This window comes from Belonocnema kinseyi, chromosome 3 (genome assembly GCF_010883055.1).
Source record: "Belonocnema kinseyi isolate 2016_QV_RU_SX_M_011 chromosome 3, B_treatae_v1, whole genome shotgun sequence".
Taxonomy (NCBI): Eukaryota; Metazoa; Arthropoda; class Insecta; order Hymenoptera; family Cynipidae; genus Belonocnema; species Belonocnema kinseyi.
In genome coordinates this window covers 158,259,770-158,276,279 of record NC_046659.1, presented here as the reverse complement: position 1 = coordinate 158,276,279, position 16,510 = coordinate 158,259,770, and the positions used below count along the sequence as shown (strand labels likewise).

At 25.3% G+C, this 16,510-nt stretch overlaps 1 protein-coding gene across 1 annotated transcript in view; it reads right to left on the bottom strand.

The window, feature by feature from the left end:
* The window catches only part of LOC117170321 (ubiquitin carboxyl-terminal hydrolase 7), an 85,573-nt gene that overhangs the window by 29,181 nt on the left and 39,882 nt on the right, over positions 1-16,510 (bottom strand). The window contains exon 11 of the mRNA XM_033357024.1: positions 9,626-9,820. Within this exon, the coding sequence (XP_033212915.1) occupies positions 9,626-9,820 (195 nt within the window). The remainder of the gene's footprint in view (positions 1-9,625; positions 9,821-16,510) is intronic.

The window sequence follows — 16,510 nt, the reverse complement described above, 5'->3', positions numbered from 1 at the left end:
AAATGAATATATTTTGCAGAAATTTAAAAAAATGGTTCAAAATATATCAGGACATGGCTGGGCCCATTTGAATTTTTATTTTCTTTAAATAATACGATTTTATGAATAATATTTTAGCCAGGGCTCTAAAACCCTGTTCTCAGTTACATTGTAAGTGAAAAATTAATAAAATTCCACGATTTAAACAAAAGAAAATCTAAAATGGATCAGACAAGACGTGTCCTTACACATTTTGAACCATTTCCTGAAATTTCAACTCAATATTTTCGTTTTTCAAATTATGAAGCCACCGAATATAATTTAATTGACCACTTGACACTCTGATACATGCCCTTAATTTTCTTCAACGAATAATCCAGAGGATATCTATTCGTTAAAGAATTTTGGAACAATTAGTTCGTGGGAATTAAAAAATATTCATATAAATCACATGTCAACCTAGGGATGGGCGATCTAGATTCGATTATGTACAAATTGATTGATTATTATCAATCCTTTAAATCGAATCGATTCATTTTTCCTGATTTCAAAAATATTTCTACTGATTTAAAAAAAAAAAAACGTTTTTTCAACACAATTTTTTTTCATCAAACCAAAATATCTTCAAAACGAATAAAATAATTTCAAAATAAAGAAATTTTTTCATTGGAACCAAAAACAATGTATATAGAACAAAGAAATTTCTTTTATTCGAAAATGTATAGTGCTGAAAGATTGCTACTTATGCAAATAAAAAACTGTAATGACTTTTTGAAACAAAAAATGGTCAGACGCTGACATTTTTGAAGATTTAAGTTCGTACTGAAGAAGTAAGCTATAATTTCCTTGGACCTTAAAATAATATATTTTTTTTTAACAAAAATTATTGAATTCTTTAAAAAAATGTCATTTTTTCTCATTTAAAATAATTGTAAGAGTACAAATATTTTCTTATTTTTAATTTGTTATTAGATTTTAATACGAAAAACTCTACAAAAATTTACCATAATTCCGAAGGATTAGAAGGAATTCCCAAGTGTTTCGAAAGATTTTACGGTATTTTAATCAAATTTTAGAGATTTTATTAAATTTTAAGGAACCCCTAAATATTTTTAAAGATTTTGAAAGAGTTTAAAGAATTTTAAGCGATTACAAACGATTTTAAAGAATCTTAAAAGATACCGAAAGATTTCAAAGGCTTTCAAATATTTCAAAGGATTTTACGCAATCAAAAGAAAAAAATCTTAATGGATTTCGTAAGACTTGCAAATATTTTAAAGGATTTTACGAGATTTCGAAAAAACGAGGTTTCGCGAAATTCTTAAAGAATTCAGAGTAATTTAAGAGGTTTCGAGAGATTTTACGATAGAATTTTGGATTTTACGAGATTACAAGAAATGTTAATGGATTTCAAGAGAATCCGAAAGACTTTTAAGGATTTCAATGGTTTTGAAATATTTCCAGGGATTTAGATTTGAAAGAATTTCCCAAAAATTTGGAAAAATTCTACAAGATTTTTATGGATTTTAGGAAGTTTCGAGGAACCTAAAGAATTCCAAAAATTTCCAAAATATTCCCGGAATTGTTTAAGAATTCAGAGTAATTTTAAAGATTTCGAGAGATTTTAAGAGATTATTATTGGATTTTACAGGATTATGAGGAACTTTCAAAGATTTTAATGAATTTCAAGAAATTCCGAAGGACTTCCAAGGAATTAAATGGTTTTCAAATATTTCCAGAGATTTTTTTAGTTTTTAAAGAATTTTAAGGGATTTCCTAAAAAAAACTTGGAAGAATTGTACAAGATTTTAACGTATTTTAGGAAGTTTCAAGAAATTTAAAAAGAATTGAACAAGTTTCGCACGATTTTGAAGAATTTCAAGAGATATTGAAAGATTCTAGAATATTTCCAAAGGATTCACGGAATTTAAAAAAAAATGCAGAGTAATTTACGAGATTTTGAGGGATTTTCAGAGATATTATTAGATTTTATGACATTGCGATGAGTATTGAAATATTTTAATAATGGATTTCAAGAGAATGCGAAAGACTTCCAAGCATTTTCCAAAAATTTGAAAGAATTGTTTAAGAATTCGAGGGATTTCGTAAGATTTCCAAATATTGTATAGGATTTGACAGGATATCGCGAATTTTTTAAGATTTCAATGGTTTTCAAAGATTTCCACCGATTTTTTTTTATATTTTAAAGAATTTTAGGAGATTTCCCAAAAAACTTGGAAAAATCGTACATTATTTAATTAGATTTTAGGAAGTTTCAAAGAATTTAAAGAGATTTTAAAGGATTTTTAAAGGTTTTGCGAAATTTTTAAAGGATTGAGAGTAATTTCCAAGGATCTTATGAGATAATATTGGATTTTAAAAGATTTTAATTGATTTCAAGAGAATCCGAAAGACTTCTAAAGATTTGAATGGTTTTCAAAGATTTCCACGGATTTATTTACATTACAAAGAATATTTCCCAAAAATTTGGAAGAATTGTATTCGAGGGATTTCGTAAGATTCCCCAATATTGTAAATAATTTTACAGGATATCGAGAATTTTAAAAAGATTTTAATGGATTTTCACATATTTTCTTTAGATTTTAATGAATTTTAGGAGATTTGCCAAAAACTTGAAAGAATTGTACAGTATTTTAATCGGTTTTAGGAAGTTTCAATGAATTTATAGAGAATTTAAATTTAAATTAAAAAATTTCCAGACATAATAAAAAATGTCCCAAGGATTTATAAAGATTTTCAAAGAAATTCCGGAATTGTTAAAAAATTCAGAGTAATTTACGAGATTTCGAGGGATTTTGAGAGATAATATTGGATTTTAAAAGATTTTAATGGTTTTTAAGAGAATCCGAAAGACTTCCAAGGATTTCAATGGTTTTCAAAGATTTCCACGGATTTCTTTAGATTACAACGAATATTTCCCAAAAATTTGGAATAATTGTACAAGAATTCGAGGGATTTCGTAAGATTTTCCAATATTGTAAATAATTTTACAGGATATCGAGAATTTTTAAAAGATTTTAATGGGTTGTACGAAGCCTCAAGGAATTTGAAGAGATTTTACACGACTTAAAAGGATTTCCAAAGATTCCGAAGGACTTCTAAGGATTTCGATTGTTTCAAAAAAAATTTCACAGATTTTTTTTAGATTTTAAAGAATTTTAGATTTCCCAAAATCTTGGAAACATCGTACAGTATTTAATTAGGTTCTAGGAAGCTTAAAGGAATTTAAAGAGATTTAAAAGTATTTCACGCGATTTTGAAGGATTTCTAGACATAATAAAAAATTTCCAAATTAATCCCGGAATTGTTCAAGAATTCAGAGTAATTGAAAAGATTTTGAGAGATTTTAAGAGATTATTATTGAATTTTACTGGATTATGAGGAACTTTGAAAGATTTTAATGGATTTCAAGAAAAACTTGGAATAATTGTACAAGATTTTAACGGAGTTTAGGAAGTTTCAAGAAATTTAAAAAGAGTTAAAAAAATTTTTCACAATTTTGAAGGGTTTCCAGAGATTCCGAAGGACTTTCTAGGATTCCAATGGTTTTCACCCATTTTTTTGATTCTAAAGAATTTTAGGAGATTTCCCGAAAACTTTAAAGAATTCTACAGTATTTTAATCGATTTTAGGAAGTTTCAATGAATTTAAAGAGAATTTAAAGGATTTCACGCGATCTTAAAGGATTTCCAGACATTATAAAAAATTTCAAAGGATCTCCAAATATTTTCAAAGAAATCGCGTCATTGTTAAAAAATTCAGAGTAATTTACGAGATTTCGAGGGATTTTAAGAGATAATATTGGATTTAAAAATATTTTACTGGATTTCAAGAGAATCCGAAAAATTTTCAAGAATTTCAATAGTTTTTCAAGGTTTTCAGGGATTTCTTTAGATTGCAAAAGAATTTTAAGGGAGTTCCCAAAAATTTTGAACAATTTTATAAGAATTCAAGGAATTTCGTAAGAATTCTTGCGGAACTGTTAAAGAATTCAGAGTAATTAAAGAGAGAGAGAGAGAGCAATTGAAACAAATTTAAATGGATTTCAAGAGATTCCGATAGACTCCCGAGTTAACTAATTTTTTAAAGCGATATCGTGGTTTAAAATATTTCATGATAATGCAGAGAATTAAAAAGTTTAAAAAATGATTAATTGCTTATTGTCGATTAGAAGAAAAAAAAAGTAATATTTTTCAAAATTCGATTGAAGAAACAATTATTTCAGATCGATGAATTCAAATAGATTATACGGAAAAATCATCAATTCATCAATTTTTTCGGGTATTCCGTCTGCAAATTTTGGGAAATCGATTTTCGAGAATCGATTCTGTGTGTGTGTGTATGTTTTTCGAGAATCGCCCATCCCTATCTCAGTGTTACTAAACATTCCTATCGAGTAACAAATATCATATAGAAGACATTGAGGAAGCAGGTGTGGCTGAAAATAATTAATTTAGGAATTAACGAGCTTCGAAATCTTTCTATGTCCGCTATATGCATTCGCTCATAAGTATTGAGTGTCGTATTCGAAATATTATTTTATGCTGATATTTACAATATTTCTCTACAGTCTACTCTCTATCCCCAATCAGGCTGGACTCTAGTTAGTTTCAAAATGCCTTGAAGCTTTGCATCAAACGTAGATCTCTCTCTCTCAAAAAAAAAAATCTCAAATAAATATCCAGAGCTCAAAAAAAAAACAACTCACAATTGATTGGAAAATAATTTGATTTTCAAAATAAATATATATATCGAAAATTCAATTCGCTGCAGGGCTTCAATTAGAATTATGCGATTCAAATAAAACATGATCATTTTATTAATCATTAGAACACACTTGCGAATCAACCCGAACCTCATATATAAATCTTTCGCGAAGTCGGTAAGTAGTCGCTCGAAAAATAATTATAAATTTAAAAGCATCGTTAAAATGCGAGGTCTTAAATTAGTACGGTATGATCACTGCATTTTATAAAACGTCTCCGGTTAGTCAGTCAATCATTTCAACGTCAGTCCACTCTCAGGGCGTTTCAAAGAATTAAAGATCCCACCAAGGTTCAGCAATTTCAAGTCGGTCATAGACAAAATATTCTTTTCAATAATTATCGAAACTCCGTATCGAGTTTTTTTTTCTTCCATTTTATAAATAGTTTTACTTCCTTCTGAGGGTGAAAAATCGCTCTCCAAAATACACAGCATCTGATTACTTTTCCAAAACGATTATTGCTACCCTCGAAAAAGGTACGCTCAAAAGTGGAATAAGCGATTCTGATTTGCCGTACCACAGCCTCAACTCTTTTTCTTTTTTTTTTTTTAACACAGTGTTCAATTATCCACTTATTTACAGCATAAGTTAAAATCCAATTTTTTTGATAAATCACAACAATTTTCTTGTATAAAATTTTTAAAACTTTGTAAAGGCACATCAAAAACAAGTTAGCTAAATGATCATATCAGGATGTCTACCTGGTGGATGCTTTTAAATTCCCAATTTGCAAACGCTCAATCAGAATGTCTACTCAAAACTTGGAAAAAAAATTCCCTGCCAATTTCAGGGGGTTTCCTGGTATTTAGCTTTTTTTAAACTATAAACAATGCTTTTTCAGTTGTTTTTTTTTAATATATAAATATGTAAAAATAGTAATATCAATATATAAATTAAATAAATAAATATACGATAATAAAATAATTATTCATTTCTTAAATTTGTCCTAGAAGTACACGACTTTCAAAAATAATTACAATAATTTTTTTAAACTTTCTATACATCAAATTCAGTTAAATTTTCAGTTGAAAAAAGTTAGTTATCTACCAAGATAAACACAAATTTTCAACAAAATAGTTTAATGTTCAACTAATATGATGAATCTTGAACAGAAATAGTTAAATTTTAAACAAAATGCATAAATCTTCAACTAAAGAAGACGAAAAATTGAATAGTTACATTTTCAGTTGAAAAAATTAATATTCAACCCCAAAAAAAAAATGTAACAAAATAATTAAAGTTTCAACTTGAATAATCAAATTTTCAGTACAAAAAATTGATATTTAAATTAGAAAAAAAACGAGTTTTCAAAGAATATATAAATCGAAGAAATATATTTCAGTCAAGAAAGAAAATTTTTCTTAACAAAACTATTGAATTTTTAAGCAAAAAATTATCTCTCAACGGAGAAGATTAATTTTTTACCAAAGAGCATGAATTTTCGGTCACACATTTGAATTTTCTTCTAAAAAGAAAAAACCTTCAACCAAAAATTGAATAGTTAAATTTTCGGTTAAAAAAATTATTTAGCGGTCAAAATAAAAAAGAATTTTCAACAAAATGGTTACATTTTTGACTGAAGTGATGAATTTGTCAACTAGCATTAACAAAAACAGTTATTTTTTAACAACAAAAAAAAAGAATTTTTCACAAAATAGTCAAATTTTTAATCATAATGATGAATTTTAATTAGAACCGATAAAAATTTAAACAGAAAATTAATCTTTTACAAAGTAGTTCAACTTTCAACCAAGTAGATAAAATTTTCAACCAAAAAAAGATTTTAATTTGAAAGAAAATAAAAAAAAGTAACAGTTGAATTTAGTAAAAAATTAGAATTTTCAACTTAAAAGGATTTTTCACTCAAGATAGAGAAGAAATTTCCATGAAACTGTTGAATTTGTTTCAATTTTTACTTTTAAATATAGATTTTCGACCAAAAAGAAAAAGAATAATTAAATTTTCAGTTTAAAAAATTAACTTTCATACAAAAAGATGCGAATTTCCTTTATAATCGTTCCATTTTCAATAAGAGAGATGAATTTTCAACTAATTTTATGAATCTTAACCAAAAATGGTGAGTTTTTAACCAAATATTTGAACCCTCAACCAGAAAAGCTTAATATACGAACATTGACAAAAATAAAGTCAATTTTCTAACAATAAAGACTTTTCAGACAAGAAAGAGCAAAAATGCAAACCAAATTGTTGAATTTACAAGCTAAAAAGACGAGTTTTTGAAACAGCCATTGAATTTTTAACCAAAAAATTTCATTTGCAAGCAAATAGTTGAATTGTATACGAAAATAGTTGGATTTCCAACCAAATTGTTGTGTTTTCAAACCAAAGAGATGAATTTTCTTCAATATGGTTCCATTAATAATCCAAAAATATAAATTTTCAACGAAAAATTTAATTTTCAATCAAATAAATGAATTTCTACCAAAACAGTTAAATTTTTAACCCAAAAAGAAGAAATTTTCAACAGAATATTTAAATTTAATAATATAAGGCTACTTTTACAAAAGAAGAAACATTCTTATTTCATTTTATAATACGAATTCAAAGAATTAAAGTATATTCTCGAAAAAATTCCTTGACATTCAAAAAAAATTCTTAAGATTTCCAGCTTTTTGCAGGTATTCCAGATGCGTAGACACCCTGTCAATTTAAAAAAGTTCCAAATATTTTTCAAGGCTCAACATTTCAACATTTTCCAAGATTTTAAAGATTTATGATTTGAAACAGAAAAATTTGGAAAAGAATTATAATTCTAAATTCGAACAGGTTTTTTTATTTTTATTTTAATTCCCTATTCGAAAGTCTAAATTGTAATTCTTTACGGAAATTTGAATTCTGTTCCAAGTAATACAAAAATGAATTTCCAAAATGCCCTGTTCCAAGTCAAAATTATATTTATTTACAAAAATTTCTATTATAATTCAAAAAAATTTGAAAGAGGGAAGCTTCAAATTAAGAATTTTTATTTGAAACTTTTTTTTCATTCAAACAAATTCTGATTTGGAAACAGGATTTTTCAAAATTTGACCAATATCTAAATTTGAATTCTTTAAATTATAAAATTAAAATATAATTAAAAATTTTTTTTAATGTATCGTTATATGATAGAAATTACCTATTAGAAAACGAAATTACAATTCTTTGCGGAAAATCCCTCTTCGAAGTGAGAATTATATTTATTTAACCAAATTTCTATAATTGTTCAGTAATACAATAACTCCCTTTCTCCAAAATTTGGAAATTATGGCAAATTTTCATTTGCAATAAAAAATGGTTAATTCAAACAAATTCTAATTTGAAATGACGAATTTTTAAAATCTAAGTAAAAAATAATTTTCAAAAATTTCGCGTTTCATGTCGAAAATTACCTTTTCCAAAAACAAAATTGTAATTCTTTACCGTATTTTTTTATTTTTCATTTACTTTTTCCCAATTATCAAAATTATGTTTACTGAAATTCTCCGTCCCAAATTCCAAATTATAATTGAAGGGTGAAAATGCATAAGGAGTGAAGAACAGTTTTACACTTTTTTAAGGAGAAAGCTAAAAGCATGTTGTAAAATCAGCAAAACGATTTGAAAAATAAAATAATACATTCGAAATATATTCATGCTCTATCAAAATACTGATTGGGCGAATTAAACTAAAAAAAGTGCATGTAAAAAAATTCTTCCAGTTTTTCAAATCTGATATTTCAACTTAAAATGACAATAACAATTATAATTTGACATAATTTTCAGGAAATGAGAAATTAGGTTCATAAATAATTAACCAGTTTCGATAAAATTGAAATTGTAGTACTTTGAACAAATATAATTACTGTAATTCTTATTATTTTTCTTATATTTTCTATTTTTTCAAGTTTACCTCAATTTAATTTAGAAATAAATTTATTATTTTATCTTACATTAAATTGTATTTGAATTTGTCAATTTTTTTCAACTATTAAAACTGAAAATTTACAAATTTCCCGGTTTTTTCCCCCAAATTTCGGGTCGGGTAGACACCCTAAATTAATTTTAATTACAAAAAAATATCATGGTAAATTAGTATATAAAAATAAATAAGACTTCTCAAAATATCTCACGCCAATTGCAGCATTATTAAATTCCAGAATCGCCGATTCCAGCTTTCGATTCTTCAACCTCCCAGCTCTAGAGACTGCTCAGCAATAAAATGCTCAACAAGAGAGTTTGATTAACGACCAGAGCATCTCCCCCCACCCCCCCCCCCTTCTATACCGTTTTCTCAAATCGAATCCGAGGCGCTGCTGCTTTCTTTTATGATACAATTTCAAGATTGAATTCAACAATCTCGCACTTTCTTCACATATAAACAGTTTAAAATCGTGGCATTATCCTAAGATTTAAATATAAAACAAACCAAAGTCGTCGATGCACCTTTGGTAATCCTTTACATTCCTACTGATCTAGTCTCTGTGCCACGCGTCGGAAATTTCGACCGAACGCGTTGGAAATAATTTAAGCATGATATGGTTGGTAGCGAAAATAAAAAAAAAAAAAAATAAAACAAAAAAAAAACAAACAAAAAAAAAACACGAGAGGCTTCCCAATCCACGGATCAATCACACTAAAACTGTTACTGGCAGAATCCGATATTTGCCCCTCTCTCTTTCCCTATCTTTTTTTTTTTTTCTTTCTCTCTATATTTATATTGTTAAAAGTCGTGGATATAAAGATTTGGATTGCGCGGATTTTGCATGCACGGTCGAAAAGTTGTACTCTCTGTGTGTGTCTCTTTGTTAGCGTCTGTCGTGTCTTTGTCCTTCTCTAAATCACTCGACTCCTGAGTCAACTCTTTTTCAAGGACATTTCTGACCTCTTGGGGGATGTCCTCTTCCTTGACCTCTTGCAGAACATTTTCCAATTCCGAGTCACGGATGTAGACCAACATGTATGCATTTGTACAGTGCTTCACAGCCATCGACATGTCCTCGTCTTGACCGCCGTAGTTGTGCTCGATCGCCTCCTGCTTCGTGCAACGCGACACTACGTCGTCGTCAAACTTGCACCACTATTTCGGGAAAAATAAAAATCGATTAATTAACAGAATCTTCGGGGAGCAAAGTCAGGGTGGCCGTTTTAATAGAAGAAACAAATTCCCGGCTCGCAAACATTTTTCATGGTCAATGAAATTTTTTAAATCTAACTCTATTCTAAACAATTTTCCATTTCAAGTAATAAACAACAAATTAAATTTACACGTATGAAATGGACGGTACTAACACTTTTCAATTTAAATTTTTTTATGAAATGCAGATAATCTGCAAAATTTAGAACTTTTATAAATAATAGATTTCAAAGATTCAGATTAAATTCCAAAAATATAAATCTACATCAACATTTTCAATACACTATATTAAAGAATCGAGCATTGAACTTTAAACATTTTCAAAATTATATTTTTTTAAGTAATTTTCAGCTACACAAATTAAAACATTAAAAATAATTTTTTTTTTAACTTAACAATTTTTTAATTTGAAGTGGAATTATTTTCATTTTTAATAGTTTAAGCATCCTTCGAAATTTGTGAAATATTTTCAAAACGTTTAAATAAATTTGTAAATGAATTGAATTTTTCCTACAACTTTTAGAAAATCCTGAAAATTAAAAAAAATCCTTAAAATTTAAATTTATAAACAACAATAAGAACACTTATTATTTGTAGAAAAAATTAGATTAATTTTAAAAGACATTTAGTTGTTTTAAAAATATCAAAATTAAATTTAGAACTTGAAATTATTTTAAATCATTTAAGGGCATGCGACACAGTGGGATTCCTACATTACCAACCTCTTTTTTCCATTGAACAAAATTTTTTTGTGAAACATAGAACTTTTTTGGTAAATGAAATATCGAACTCAAAATTTGAGGAGAGCATAAGAAGACATTATTCTACGTTTATGTACTGCATTTGAATCGGAATTAAAAAAAAAAATTATTTCTGAAATTTTTTGCCAAATTTCGATTCAAATGCAGTACATAAACGTAGGATAATGTCTTCTAATGCTCTCCTAAAATTTTGAGTTCGATATTTGATTTACAAAAAAAGTTCTATGGTTCAAAAAAAAATTTTGTTCAATAGAAAAAAGAGGTTGGTAATGTAGGAATTCCACTGTGTCGCATGCCCTTAAACGAAGTTTGTAACCCGAAAAAATTATGGTGCAAATACCCACAGCCGAATTTAAAACAAAATGCAGATTTTTGCCGATTTCAAACTAAAAACTTAGAAACTTTGTAAGAATTGTGACAGGCTTAAAAAGAATATAAACATTTTCTTCAGATTCCTAGGAAAATTGAAAACTATTTTTCATTTTGAAAAATTATTGCAACAGAAAATTTAAAAAGACTTAAAGAGATTTCCAAAATGATCAAAACAGAACCTAGACGATTTTAAGGATTTTTTTTTTAATTTTCAAGTTTTTAATTAATTTTGAATCTTCTCAAAACTACGAAATATCTCTTGAAATTACTCAAATTTTGTTTACAAATAATCAACAGTGCAATTTTTAATGCCTAAGAAAACTAATCAAACTAATATATTTATAAATTTATTTATTCAATTTAATATAAAAAAATAATATAAAGGAAGACCTAAAACTTTGAATTAAAAATATTTTATTGATGAGTCATTAAAATTGTTATTTAAAAATAAAATTATCAGAATAAATGATATTCTGTTAATCTCAATTCGTATAATTCAAACAGTTACAATCTGAAAATTCTAAAATTTTGAACGGATTTAGAATAGTAATTTTTTTGGTTGAAGATTCTCTATCTTAGTCAAAAATTAATTTCTTGCTCAACAATTTAACCTCTCGTCTTTCTTGTGTTGAACATAAAATTATTTTAGTATAAAATGCATCTTTTTGGGTCGTAAATTCAACTGTTCGGTTGAAAATTGAACTATTTTGTTGAAAATTTTCCCTTTGCGTTAAAAATTAATTTTTTGCTTATATATTTAACTACTTTGTTGAAAATAATTTTTTTTTTTATATTTAAAATGCAGCTATTTCATTTTTGATAGAAAATTCATATTTTTTATTTGTAAATTCACTTCTTCTCTTTTTTTAGGTTGTAAATTAAACTATTTGGTTGAAAATTGAACTATTTTGTTGATTTTTTTTGTCTGGAAATGTAGCTATTTCATTTTTAATAGAATATTGATATTTTTAATTTTAAAAATTCACTTCTTATATTTTTTTGGGTTGAGAATTCAATTATTTTAGTAAAAATTGCATATTTTTGGGTCGCAAATTCAACTGTTTGGTTAAAAATTGAACTATTTTGTTGAAAACTAAATTTTGGGAGAAAGATTAATTCTCTTAGTTGAAGATACATTATTTTCGTTAAAAATTAATTTTTTGGTTATATATTTAACTATTTTATTGAATTTAATTTGGTTGAAAATTAATTTTTTTATTTAAAATGTCGCTATTTCACTTTCGATAGAAAATTCATATTTTTATTTGAAAATTCACTTTTTGTCCTTTTGTGTTGTAAATTGAACTATTTAGTCGAATTTTTTTGTCTGAAAATGTAGTTATTTCATTATTGATAGAATATTGATATTTTTAATATAAAAAATTCACTTCTTGTATTTTTTGGATTCAGAATTCAATTATTTTAGTAAAAATTGCATATTTTTGGGTCGCAAATTCAACTGTTTGGTATATTTAACTATTTTATTGAATTTAATTTGGTTGAAAATCAATTTTTTATTTAAAATGTCGCTATTTCACTTTCGATAGAAAATTCATATTTTTTAGTTGAAAATTAAATTTTTGTCCTTTTGTGTTGTAAATTTAATTGTAAGCATAACATATTTTGTTGATAATTTGTTTTTTTTAGTATAAAATGTTTCTTTTGGATCTAAAATTCAAATATGGGATTGAAAACTCATTTTTATGGTTGAAGATAAATTATTTTAGTCAAAAACTAATTGTTTGCTTATAAATTTAACTACTTTGTTAAAAATGATTATTTTTAAAAATTGAAAATGTTGCTATTTTATTTGTTATAGACAAAATATATTTTTAAATTGAAAATTCGCTTCTTGTCTTTTTTGGGTTGTAAATTAAACTGTTAGGTTGAAAATTGAACTATTTTGTTGGATCTTTTTTCTGAAAATGTAGCTATTTCTTTTTTGATAGAATATTGATAATTTTTAGTTAAAGATTCAATTCTTGTTTTGGTTTGTGTTATAAATTCAACTGTTTGGTTAAAAATTGAACTATTCCACTATTTGATTAAATATTGGAACTATTTGGTTAAAAATGAAATTTTTTAATTGAAAATGCAGCTATTTCCTTTTTGATAGAAAATTCCTATTTTTTATTTGAAAATTCACTTATCTTTTTTTAGGTTGAAAATTGAACTATTTTGTTGAATCTTTTTGTCTGAAAATGTAGATATTTCATTTTTGATAGAATATTTATATTTTTTAGTTAAAAATTCAGTTTTGCCTTTTTTGGGTTGAGAATTCAATTATTTTAGTAGCAATTTCAAATTTTTGGGTCGTAAATTCAAATGTTTGGTTCAAAATTGAACTATTTTGTTGAAAATTCAACTATTGGGTTGAAAATTTATTCTCGTATTTGAAAATACATTATTTCAATTCAAAAATAAATTGTATGCTTATATATTTAACTGTTTTCTTCAATTTAATTTTGTTGAAAATTAATTTTTTTATTGATAAATGTCGCTATTTCGCTTTCGGCATAAAATTAATATTTTTTAGTTGAAAATTGAACTATTTTGTTGACAATTAGTCTTTTTTTGGTACAAAATGTTTCTTTTGGGTGTAAAATTCAAATATTGAATTGATAAATTCACTTTGTAGTTGAAGATTAATTATTTTAGTTAAAAATTCACTTCTTGTAGAAAATGCATATCTTTGGGTTGTAAAGTGAAGCTTTTGGTAAAAAATTTCTCTTTTTGGTTAAACAAGTAGTTTGTTTTGTAAAAAGATTTAAATAATTATTTGAAAATTCGTCTTTTTTCGGTTTAATTCAACTGATTTTCATATAAACATAATTATTTCATGTTTTGTTCAACCATTTTCTTTTTTAAAAAGTTTTAATTTTCAAAAATAATTATTTTAATATAAATAGCACAATTAAAATTTTCAACAAATGATAATTTTTCACCTCTTGCAAAAAGACGATATTAAGACTGCAAAAAGACTTTTAAGACTTTTGAATTCAAACAGTTACAATTTAGAAATTTTCAGATTTTGAACGGATTTAGAATCGTTTTGTCAAATCAATTATTGTTCAGTTTTTTATACTTTAAATGTTTACAAAACTGTTAAAATTAAACTTGGGCAAATTTTTCTTCTTAAAATTCGTAAAATTCCCGGTCAAGAAATAAATTCATTGTCATTTCCCGGTTTTTCCCGGTTTCAGAAAATTCTTGGTCATTTCCCAGTTCTCCCGGTCCAGCGGCCACCCTGCTAGAGTTCTGAGCCGGTTATATTACTTTGAGAACGGTAACGAGAATGAGAATATTACCGAGAAATAAATTCTCTGAGAATTTATGAGAATCTCAGAATTTATTTTAATTAATAGAAAATTGCATTTTTTCGTTAACTTTTCGGTTGAAATTTCAACTCTTTTTTTGAAAGTTTGTCTTTTTTATTTTAAAGTTTACCTGTTTTAGCAGATATTAAATCTTTTGTTGATAAAAATGCAACTGTTTGGTTTTAAATTACGCTATTATACTATTACCTCAAAAACTTGACTATTTCGTAGAAAATTTACTTTTTGTTTAAAATTTATATTTTGCTGATGAAAAATGAAGTGAAATATTTTCTCGATGAAAGTTCCACTTATAAAAAAAAATTGTTTTTTATTACCAATTCATCTCTTTTAGTACAAAATTGATCTTTTTAGATTGAGAATTCAATTTTTTTCATAGAAATTTATTTTTTTGTTACAAAAATTCAATTTTTAATGTTACTGAGTTAACTGGAATCTTTTTTGGATGAAAACTCAACTTTTCTTGCAATAAGAAATTTTTCTGTTTCAAGATAAATTTCATATTTTTTGATAAAAATGAAACTATTTGCTAGAGAATTCAACAATTTTGTTAAATAGTCATCCTTTTTGGTTAAAAATTCGTCTTTTTGGATTACAAATACAATTTTTGGTGGAATATTATTTCTTCTTAAAAAAATGCATAGTTTGAAAGTGAAAACTCGACTAAAATATTTTTCAACCCAAAATTCAACTATTTTTTCGAAAATTTATCTTTTTGATTAAAAATCGTCCTTCTTTGCTTGATAATTCAACTAATTTGTTTAAAACATTTGGTTGAATCGCTTTGTTAAGAAATCACTTTTTTGGATATAGATTGATATTTTAAGTTGAAAAGTTATCTCGTTGGTTAAAAGTTTAATTATCTTGTTATAAATTAATCTTTTTTAATTGCAAATTCAACTAATTGGGTCAAAGTTTAACTACATTGTGGTCTTTTTTGTTTTGTAGGCTTATGCCTGGTTGAAAATTTACTTGTTTAGTGGAAAATACTTATTTTTTTGTTATTTAGAATTCATTTTTTAACAGACAGGGGTCTTTTCCATTTTTAAGATTGATATTTTTTAGATAAAAATTCGCGTTTCTTTTGTAAAAAAAATATTTTTTAGTTGGAAATTTCTTTTTTTTTGCATAAAAATGCATCAATTTCGTGGAAAATTAATTTTTTGTTGAACAATCATATTTTTTATTTAAAAATTGCATTTTTGTAAAGAAAGTTTGTCTTCTGGTTTGAAGGTTTAATAATTTAGATAAATTATTATGTTAAAATATCAATTATTTTGTTGAAAATTCCAGTATTTTGTTAAAGAGTACTCTTTTAAAGTAGAAATTTTTTTTCTTTTGCTTGAAATAAATTAATACATTTGAAAATTTTAAATTTGTAAATGACACTGTTTTCTTCCGCTTATAAAATATTCTATGGTAAATTTATTTGAAAATTGCATTTTTGTAAAGAAAATTTGTCTTCTGGTTTGAAGGTTTAATAATTTATATAAATTATTATGTTAAAATATCAATTATTTTGTTGAAAATTTCAGTATTTTGTTAAAGAGTTATCTTTTAAAGTAGAAAAAACTTTTTCTTTGCTTGAAATAAATTAATACATTTGAAAATTTTAAATTTGTAAATGACACTGTTTTCTTCCGCTTATAAAATATTCTATGGTAAATTTATTTGAAAATTGCATTTTTGTAAAGAAAATTTGTCTTCTGGTTTGAAGGTTTAATAATTTAGATAAATTATTATGTTAAAATATCAATTATTTTGTTGAAAATTTCAGTATTTTGTTAAAGAGTTATCTTTTAAACTAGAAAAAACATTTTCTTTGCTTGAAATAAATTAATACATTTGAAAATTTTAAATTTGTAAATGACACTGTTTTCTTCCGCTTATAAAATATTCTATGGTAAATTTATTTGAAAATTGCATTTTTGTAAAGAAAATTTGTCTTCTGGTTTGAAGGTTCAATAATTTAGATAAATTATTATGTTAAAATATAAATTATTTTGTTGAAAATTCCAGTATTTTGTTAAAGAGTTATCTTTTAAAGTAGAAAAAACTTTTTCTTTGCTTGAAATAAATTAATAAATTTGAAAATTTTAAATTTGTAAATGACACTGTTTTCTTCCGCTTATAAAATATTCTATGGTAAATTTATTTGAAAATTG